The sequence below is a fragment of the Sinocyclocheilus rhinocerous genome, unplaced genomic scaffold (assembly GCF_001515625.1).
Source record: "Sinocyclocheilus rhinocerous isolate Xijiao unplaced genomic scaffold, SAMN03320098_v1.1 scaffold504, whole genome shotgun sequence".
Taxonomy (NCBI): Eukaryota; Metazoa; Chordata; class Actinopteri; order Cypriniformes; family Cyprinidae; genus Sinocyclocheilus; species Sinocyclocheilus rhinocerous.
The window spans coordinates 559,198-569,545 of record NW_015645076.1 but is presented as its reverse complement, the minus strand read 5'-3'; the positions used below and the strand labels follow the sequence as shown (position 1 = coordinate 569,545).

Below are 10,348 nucleotides of genomic sequence, written 5' to 3'. Positions count from 1 at the left end.
ACAAACAAAACCAAATTAAACCCTGCGGCTCGTGACGATACATTGATGTGTAAAGACACGAAACGATCAAGAAGACGCGTCACGCGCCGGCTGTCGAGGACGCTCAGGACTGTTCAGACATTGCCGTGTATCAGAGGTAAAAACGATATAAATACTGTTCAGTTTCTTGCACAGGCCGGTTGTTTTTTTTTTTTACACATCAATGTATCGTCACGAGCCACAGGGTTTCATTTGGTTTTGTTTGTGTATGTTTTTTTTTACTCTCAAAGCCATGATTCCCATTCACTTCCATTATAAGACTGACAGACTTTAACGGTTTACAATAACAGTTAAAAGTTAAAAATCTTCGTTTGTGTTCTACTGAAGAAAAAAAGTCACCTACATCTTGGATGCCCTGGGGGTAAGCAGATAAACATCAAATTTTTATTTTTGGGGTGAACTATCCCTTTAAGTACTTTTGGGCTGTATTATCTCAGCTGTCTCACTTTGTGTGTGGTAGTACCATGTTTGGCTTGCAGTCTTTTTTTTTTTTTACTTTGAAAGTGTTATTTTTGCTATTTTTTTATAGTTTGCATAGAATGATATGAAGGCTGCAATACGAAAAGGTGACTTTCCCAAATTTGTAATGTATCAGAAGTGTATTTAGACAGCAATCATTCACACAGGAGTTTTTTTTTTTTTTTTTACTAATTTATTGGTTCAGTTGTTTTTAGTTTAAAATGTATGGCAGCTAGACCAAGGAGGTCTATAAAAGCTTCCTCTCATTTATTTAAATGGCAGTTGCTTGGCTGGCGAAATAACAGTGTGTGCATTTCATTCACAGAAAACTGGCCTGCAGTTTGGGAATGCGACATCTTATCTGAATCTTGAAAAACTTGGAGAGGGCACATATGCCACAGTGTACAAAGGAATTAGCAGGTTAGTAGACACTCATAGACACACATTCAAAACAGTGTAATACACAGAACTCAGATGTTGCCAATAGGGGGCAATTTATTCACTGAGGCAAGATGAATGTTTTATGGCAGTATTCAGTTAGCAAGCACATTATTCAGATACACCACCCTGTGGCTTTGCTCTTCTGTATAATAGACAGCAAATGATTCTTTTCATTGCCTCCCTGTAGGCATTGCTTGAGTTCTTCTATGGCATCTTGTTTTACATGGATTCATTTTTTAAGGTCATCCTGTAACATATGGATACCCACCCGAGGCTTACACTGAGAGGCAGTTTGATGTTGTTGTACAACAACCAATATTTTGTAATAAGAAACAGCTCCCATACATCTCTTTGCAGCTGTTTTAGGATAGAACGCTTTACATTTAGTAACATTTTTGCTTATTAATGTGGTTAAAGTAACAATGTAACCTCACTTAAAGATGATTTTGGAATAGAGTTAAACGCCACAGTAGGTGGAATTTGTATCCATAAATGGCATCATGAACTTATCCACTACTAAACAACACCAGCAGATAATTTAAATGACAGACAAGATGATAGGCTTTTAAAATTGCAGATTTCTTTTTTGTGTTACAGTATTTCCTACAGAAACATGAAGTTGGGGTGGGACACATCCAAGAGCTCGCCCCTTAGTTTTAAATAGCCAATAGGCTTTAATTTACAGCCATGAACTATGATTTGCTAAGTGCTATTGCTAGACATAGGCGGGTATTATTAGATCAAGGGCACATTATCTTCGCATTTAATTAGACAAAAAGAAAAAATAGAAGAGAAACTTTAAATTTTAAGTTTGAATTTTCTACAAATGAAAGGCATTTGTTTAATTTGTCAACTCTTAAGAATAATCTATAAAAAACCTTGTAGCTAATAGAAAAAACTTCCATTTTGATTTCATAAGGTCTTTCAAAGGGAGAGCTTGTGATGGTGGTTATTCTCCAGAAAGTAGAGGTCAGGTAAACTGTTCGCAGATGCATGTTTGTGGATTATGCTGAGGTTCTTCTGTGTTTCTGACAGGATAAATGGTCATCTTGTGGCTTTAAAGGTGATTCACATGAAAACTGAGGAAGGAATTCCATTCACAGCTATTAGAGAAGGTACTGCAACAGCGCAACACACACAGCCAAGAAAAAAAGTGCTTATACACACGCAAAGGGAAGTGGGGTACAACATGCTAGTGTGTGTGTGTAAGTTGTACACAATCTAGAATAACAATAAAGAATATATTCAGGAAGTGTCCATTATAGATGTCTGTGATTGAAATATGAATAGTGGAGTTGTGCATTAATAAACTGTTTTTACTTACGTTCTTTTTTTTTTTTTTTTTATATGTTCTGACATACTACCATTCAGAAGTTTGGGGTTAGAATTTTTATTTTATTTTAAAGAAATTAATACTTTTATTCAGCAAGGACACTTTAAATTGACCAAAAATGACAGTAAAGACATTTATAATTTTACTAAAGATTTCTATTTCAAATAAATGTTGTTATTTTGAACCTTGAAAACCATGTATCACTGTTTTCAGTATTCATAATAATAAGAAATTATTCTTGAGCACAAAATCAACATTCTGAAGGATCATGTGACACTGACAACTGAAGTAATGGCCGCTGAAAAATAAATTACATTTTAAACTGTATTAAAATAGAAAACAGTTAGGTGAAATTGTAATAGTAATTCACAATATTACAGTTTTTAATGTATTTCTGATGGGAAAAAATGCAAGGCTAGATATGTGACTGTACTACACTTGTTGATGCTGTATGTCCATTTTATTTGTGATTATTCCCAGCCTCCTTGTTAAAGGGCCTTAAACATGCCAACATAGTCTTGCTTCACGACATCATCCACACGCGAGAGTCTTTCACCTTTGTCTTTGAGTATGTGGTGAGTCTAAGACGCCTTCCAAGATTATTTTGTTAATTTTGTCTACCTGTCAGTCATATTTGACATCTTTTTCCCTCTCAGCAAACAGATTTGGCTCAATACATGATTCAGCATCCTGGCGGACTTCACTCGTACAACATCAGGGTACACAAACACATGAATGCGTAAAAAATACACAAGGTCAGAAAGAATGAGCCGGCTTTCTCACGCTCAGTATGTTTCTTCAGCTCTTCATGTTTCAGTTGCTGCGAGGATTGTCTTACATTCACAGCAGAAGAATTCTGCATCGAGACCTCAAACCTCAAAATTTGCTCATCAGTTATTTGGGGGAACTCAAATTAGCCGATTTTGGTAGGTTTCGCTTATGCAAACGCTAACATGCTTATAATATGCTTTGTCATACATTCTTACCCAGGTCTTATTCCTTCAGGTCTGGCCCGATCTAAGTCCATACCGTGCCAAACATACTCTGCAGAGGTCGTGACTTTATGGTACCGGCCGCCAGATGTTCTCATGGGCTCCACTGATTACTCCACAGCCCTGGACATCTGGTGAGTCCCTGTACACACACACACACACACACACACACTCATTCTCCTAGAAAAGTTAATAATAGTAAAAGAGCAACTGGCGTAATTCCCCCCAGTGTCCCCCCACTCTTTGAAAATGTCCCCCTTCAGCTTAATGCTTTATTTTTGACTCGTCACGAAAGTGTATCATATGCATGAGTTTTTAAGTCTTGCCAGTTTAAGCATTCGAACAATTTTAAACCGTTCAAGTACAAGAAGATGTGAAAGAGAACTCAATTTGTTGCTCAATTCAGCACTGTTTTCTGTGCGCGCACACGCAGAGAGCCACGTCTCAGACAGCACGCCATTACCGAAGTTCTTGAATGGACAAATACACACAAAATTAAGTGAAAATGCCCATTTTGGCGAGTATCCTCGTAAGCACAGTCTTAACTGAGTTAGAATGAAAAGTATTAAATGAACGTAAACAGTTGGGAGAAAATCTGATGTGTGTCTGATGCATGCATTTGTTCTTAAAGTGACAGCAGCTTAATATACCTGCTGCTGTCTGTGGCATTAATGTTAATTAAAGAACAAAAGAAAAAATTTAAATCACTCTGCTCACATCTGCTCTTGACTGAATAACTGCTTCAGCTTTAATAAGGATTCTGTATTCAATTTATACAATGTTTTATTTCGTACTTGAATACTGTTAGACTTACCTGAAAAACTTAAAGCACTGTTTATTTAATTGAAATCTTTGTTTTATTGTATTTTTTTGTGCTATTGCTAGTAATTTGTTCATTTGTTCTTAGTTTATTACTGACTGTTTGCTTGTCTTTATCCAACGTTATTTGTTAAGAAACAAGGTTACATAGGTCAAACACAATGAAACCAATAATAAACAATAACAGTTTTTTGTGTGGCAAAGCCAAAGCCATTTTGAACCAAATTTTGAAAATCTGAACCAGTTGAAAAAAATCCTTAGCGTTCAGCCCTGTATTTGTACATAAAGTTTGCGTATTGTAATGAATTGACACATGATAAACATTTACATATTTGTCTACAGAACTTTTGGATTGATGTTTTTCCCACTTAAGATATGCAAATGAAATTCTTTACATAATTTCCTGAAAAAATTATGTTCTTTGTGTTGTTAAATTTTGATAATCTGTTGCATATTAACATGGTATGTTGTAACTGAAATGAAAATCAACTATTACCCAACACTCAGTTTTGGTCCCCCCACCAGTAAGAGCAGAACTGCAACCCTGGTCTGACATACAGTATATGTGTATATGTTGATGTTTAGGGGAGCCGGCTGCATTTTTATTGAGATGCTACAGGGGTCACCAGCGTTTCCTGGAGTAGCTGATGTTTTTGAGCAGCTGCTGAAGATTTGGGCAGTGAGTCTGTTTGTGAGAATGTACTAGAATTGTGTGAAATTTCTCTTCTATCCATTTATTTATCCTCCTCTCCTCCCGTTATTCATCTCTCCTCTTCTTTCCGAGGTCCTCGGGGTCCCGACCGAGAAGAGCTGGCCAGGTGTCAGTGATCTGCCAAACTATAAACCAGGTGTGTGCAAAATCCATCTTTCATCTGTCTCTGTACTGTGTCCACAATGAGAGGTGATTTCCTGCCTCAACACAGATTTGTCTCATACATTAAATGCAAGTGTCTGTGTTAGTTACATAACAATGTATTTAATGTGTTAGCATCTAAATGAACTGGTTTTATTTAAGTCAAAGTAATGTTTTAATATAAACTTGACTAAATTATGTTACAGCAATGAAAGTAATTTTAGGGCTTAGATCAAGAAGAAATATGTTCTTAAAGGGTTAGTACACCCAAAAATGAAATTCTGTCATCATTTACTCACTCTCATGTGATTCCAAACCTGTATGACTTCCTTCCTTCTGTGGAACACAAAATATGTTTTGAGTTATGTTGTTATTCATTGATAATCTTCCCCTAAATCATAGCTCTCAAATCTCATTCACACATGCACATATTTAGACTTGCCAAATTCAGATGCGTCATGCAATTCATCAAAGCAATTCATTCTAGCATACCTCATCTCATATGGTCTCTAAAGATTTTAAATATAGCCGCAAATCATACGGGCAGTTTTAATGGTTCCTTTTAGGGCAGTGGTTCTCAAACATTTGGACTCCAAGACATCTCATTGTCAACAACAACATTCAAAGGCTGCATGACATTTCCAGTTGTTCATGATTTACTCGAGAAGTATAAGGATTTTTAAAAATGTTTTTTACTCACAATTTCTATCTGAAAAAAAAAATAGGTTAGATCTTGAAACTATAAAAAATTTAAATTAATTATTAAAATGCTAATGGAGTTAATGGATATATTATTCAATTTCTAATTTAAAGGTCTAGAAATCACACTTTTAAAATAAGGCCTCATGAATTCAGGTTTCCCAAGACTGTGGTTCTTCAAAGAGGAAAAAAAAGCAATTTGGAGGGTAATTTAAAGTAAAGAATATCTTGATTTTTTTTCTTGTTTAGCATATTTTAATGATTGTTTTATCTTATTTTAAATCATTTTAAAGTCATCCTGAGGCCCCTTTGAAGTTTGCTAAGACCCCATTTGAGAACCACAGTTTTGGGAATAAAAACAATATCTTGGTACCATATTGATAGATATTTTTTATTTATCGATATTGGATATTGGACACTGGACATTTTTTCATTTAGATTACATTTGCCACTAATGCTCACATACAGTTCATCTTTAATTTAATAACACTGTTAAATGTAATCAAATCACAAAACGAATAGTAATGACACCTAAATTCAATTAATAAAATTAAATTATTAATTAAATAAATTAAATTCACTTGTAGCATTTAAAAAATTTGTTTTAGGTTTTTTTTGTGTGTGTTTTTTTATAATATATTTGGACAGAATTTATAGAATTTTAATATCAGCCATTTATATATTATAATCTGTAACATATTGTACAGTACAATACAATAATATGCTATCCACCTATGCTATTCTTTTTTTTTTCTTTTTTTTTTTAAGTTAAAAAGACTTTACCATTAGTAACTTGAATGTGCAAGACTTCCAGTGTCAGGTGAATCCAGTTATATTAGCTGTACAAAAACAGTTTCCTATGCTGCTTGATGTTGCAAACTGGTAATTGTTATCATATTAAATTAATTTATTATTGTATAAACAATATAAAGTTTACTGCACTTTGTTATTTGTTGTTTATTTACCTATAGCAGCTAATAAATCGGAAGTCTTGCACATCCACATGAAAATTGCTTTTGTTTTTGTATTGTAAAAACTTAGGTGTATATGCTCTAAAATATCAAGTTTCTTCCATTTAAATTTCCAATTTTGTTCTCCATGGAAGAAAGTCATATGTAAATGATGACAGAATTGTCGTTTTTAGTTAACTTTTCCTCCACACGCTCAATTCTTACAGTTTATTAGATGTATCTGTTATTTTTAAACATTCAGTAAATGCACATGAGCCATAAATTTAGAACTAGAACTACACATAGACACCGTCATCTGTATGCACTGCGTGTGTGCTTGGCGATGTGTAGGTGTAAACTTGTTGCCAAGAGCCTGTCGTTTTAATAACATGCAGTCATACAAACAAAAAATCGCTAGAGCAAATTCACAGAGTTGTGCTGAAGCTGTGTTTCCAGTATAAATCATTTTGTGTGTATAGGTGTTCTGTTAGCAGTTGTGTTGGCCGTGAGTCGACTTGACACCTTTGAGTCAGACACAAACACACACCTTCGCACACTCATGCAGGAACGGGGGTTGATGTCTTTCCATTGCAGTCCTGGAAATAAACTCATTACACAGGTGCACAAATGAGAAATGTGAGGTGGCTTTGGGAAATATGCCTCATTTAGAGTGTGTGGGTACTGATGGAGATGGTGTGTGTGGTAGGTAAACTGCTGGCAGGCCTTGAATCTGGGTTTACCCAAGCCCCAGGCTGCTCTGTGTGTGTGTGTGTGTGTGTGTATACTGTGTGTTGGAGAGAAGCTACCTGAACCCGCTGTGGTCTCTCAGGTATATCCAGGTGTGCTGAAGCGTAAGTGTGGCCTCAGGTTTCAGCCAAGAATGACTGAGTGGCCTGTGACCACAGACACTGACAGAAGGACACTCATAATAAAGCTTCTTCAAATGATCTTTATAGCAAGAAACATTTTTACATTTATAGGCAGGGGTGCACATAAGTGGTACACAGGTCCGCATGCGCGACCAAAATAAAAAATGCGCTGTGTAAATAAGTTCTGACAGCGCATCTGTGTACCAACATGGTTGACAGCTGTTAATGCACAATCTTTTCCTCCACACGCTCAATTCTTACAGTTTATTAGATGTATCTGTTATTTTTAAACATTCAGTAAATGCACATGAGCCATAAATTTAGAACTAGAACTACACATAGACACCGTCATCTGTATGCACTGCGTGTGTGCTTGGCGATGTGTAGGTGTAAACTTGTTGCCAAGAGCCTGTCGTTTTAATAACATGCAGTCATACAAACAAAAAATCGCTAGAGCAAATTCACAGAGTTGTGCTGAAGCTGTGTTTCCAGTATAAATCATTTTGTGTGTATAGGTGTTCTGTTAGCAGTTGTGTTGGCCGTGAGTCGACTTGACACCTTTGAGTCAGACACAAACACACACCTTCGCACACTCATGCAGGAACGGGGGTTGATGTCTTTCCATTGCAGTCCTGGAAATAAAGTGCAGACTCATTACACAGGTGCACAAATGAGCAATGTGAGGTGGCTTTGGGAAATATGCCTCATTTAGAGTGTGTGGGTACTGATGGAGATGGTGTGTGTGGTAGGTAAACTGCTGGCAGGCCTTGAATCTGGGTTTACCCAAGCCCCAGGCTGCTCTGTGTGTGTGTGTGTGTGTGTGTATACTGTGTGTTGGAGAGAAGCTACCTGAACCCGCTGTGGTCTCTCAGGTATATCCAGGTGTGCTGAAGCGTAAGTGTGGCCTCAGGTTTCAGCCAAGAATGACTGAGTGGCCTGTGACCACAGACACTGACAGAAGGACACTCATAATAAAGCTTCTTCAAATGATCTTTATAGCAAGAAACATTTTTACATTTATAGGCAGGGGTGCACATAAGTGGTACACAGGTCCGCATGCGCGACCAAAATAAAAAATGCGCTGTGTAAATAAGTTCTGACAGCGCATCTGTGTACCAACATGGTTGACAGCTGTTAATGCACAATTACCATTTTAGATTGACAAACTGTAATACTGTATAAGATTTCTATTAAAACTGAAAGCATAAATCTAGGCTACGTGAATGTATAGTTCACAATAAGATCTATAACATGTATTCACAAAATAGATATTAAATTTTCATCTCATGCCAACTTTAATAATGCTCCTTTTTGAAGCTTGGCAGCCCCCGTCATCACTCACTGTCTTTGTATGCAAAAGAGCAGCGTGAACATTCTGCTAAACATCTCTTTTCATGCTCCACAGAAGATATTTGTAACAACACAAGGAATAGTAAATAATGAAGGCTTTCATAGATTGTCTCGTGGCTCATTGTCTTAACGTGCTCTGAGTGAAGATACCTGATCAGAGCTGGATGTTCTGGTGGTCTGTTAACTAAAAGAGCTCTCTTTGTGTTCCTGTAGAGTGGTTCCTGCGCTGCAAGCCCCAGCAATTTCGAGATGTCTGGAAAAGGTAAGACCAGTCATGTGTGCATGCTCGTGCGCGTATGTGTGTGCGTTTTGGCTCCGAGTGGGAACAGAAGGGTTTTTGTATAGCGGTCCTCATCTCCCTTCCACCACCCCCACAGGATTTCAGCCCAGGATGCATTGCTACACCCATATTTCAACACACTTCCACCTCCGTTAATGCATCTAAGCGACAGTAAGTGCTGAAGAATTTCACTATACGAACGGAATGCACGCAATTCCAGCTTCAAAGGTTAATCTGGTCCCGTTACACACAAGATCAAAGTTAAATCCCTCTTAGTTACTGTCAAAACTGGCAACCTTTTCAACGCCGACTCAAGATGAAAAGAGATTATGTAATCATGTCTTTTTCCTCCTGTCTCGTTTCTCATTCTCTAACCTTCTCTCTTTCTCCGTCAGCTGTGTCCATCTTTAAGGTGCCGGGCGTGAGGTTAGAGACGGAAGCGAGGGATATCTTCAGCCCCAGCAGACGAATGAAATCGCCTCTCGCTCCGCTGGCCAAGTGCTGGTGAAATCTCACCTTTGTAAATAGTTGGTGTGCTTGTAAAACCAAAATCACACCAGTAAACGTGACACTGTTGCAGTATGACGGTCAGTTTGTATGTTGTTTATTCAGAACTTAATCACCTTCATCAAATATATTTCTGAAAGAATATCTGATTCTCTTTCATAAGATTCATGTTTTTACATTTTGGACCAGTATTACCTAAAAATGTTTTACAGTCGATCATGATGATCCAAGTCATCAGGATCCACTGTATTTCAAATGCAATCTATATTTTGAGATCCATATCCACCTTATTTTTTTACGTAAGAATGGGTGCGGCAATTTGTAACTTGAATGTCCGAGGCTTCCAGTTTCAATTTAGCTGTACAAAAATAATACTTTAGTTTATGCTGCTTGATATTGCAAACTGGTATTTGTTATCATATTATTTGAATTCATTATCATAAACGCACTAGTTTGTTGCACAAATAGTTTTACTATTTACAGCTTTTTCTTATTCTTCCAGTTATTTACCTGGAGCAGTTAATGATAGCTTACTTTTACGTTTTCCTGCCTCTCTGCAAACTGATGTCCAGAGACTGTTTACAGCACACTTTCATTGTGAATAAGTTTCAATTAAATGCACTTAATTTTATATGTAATTTAGTTTTTGTATATATTGCACTGAAAAGAGAATGAGTGTGCGAGAGATGATTTTGCAATATGATATGAAAATATGTGGAAGAATATACCTACAAATATTTCAAAGCTCTATTGTGTA

The 10,348-nt window shown here is 36.7% G+C and overlaps 1 protein-coding gene across 1 annotated transcript in view; it reads left to right on the top strand.

Annotated features, from left to right (window-relative positions):
• Nucleotides 1–4,925, top strand: part of LOC107705556 (cyclin-dependent kinase 15) — a 9,032-nt gene extending 4,107 nt beyond the window's left edge. Inside the window, exons 3-9 of the mRNA XM_016508878.1 lie at nt 824–918; nt 1,975–2,054; nt 2,753–2,847; nt 2,929–2,991; nt 3,075–3,198; nt 3,278–3,398; nt 4,669–4,925. Of these exons, the coding sequence (XP_016364364.1) occupies nt 824–918; nt 1,975–2,054; nt 2,753–2,847; nt 2,929–2,991; nt 3,075–3,198; nt 3,278–3,398; nt 4,669–4,789 (699 nt within the window). The 3' untranslated portion in view covers nt 4,790–4,925. The remainder of the gene's footprint in view (nt 1–823; nt 919–1,974; nt 2,055–2,752; nt 2,848–2,928; nt 2,992–3,074; nt 3,199–3,277; nt 3,399–4,668) is intronic.
• The last annotated feature ends 5,423 nt before the right edge of the window (nt 4,926–10,348 follow it).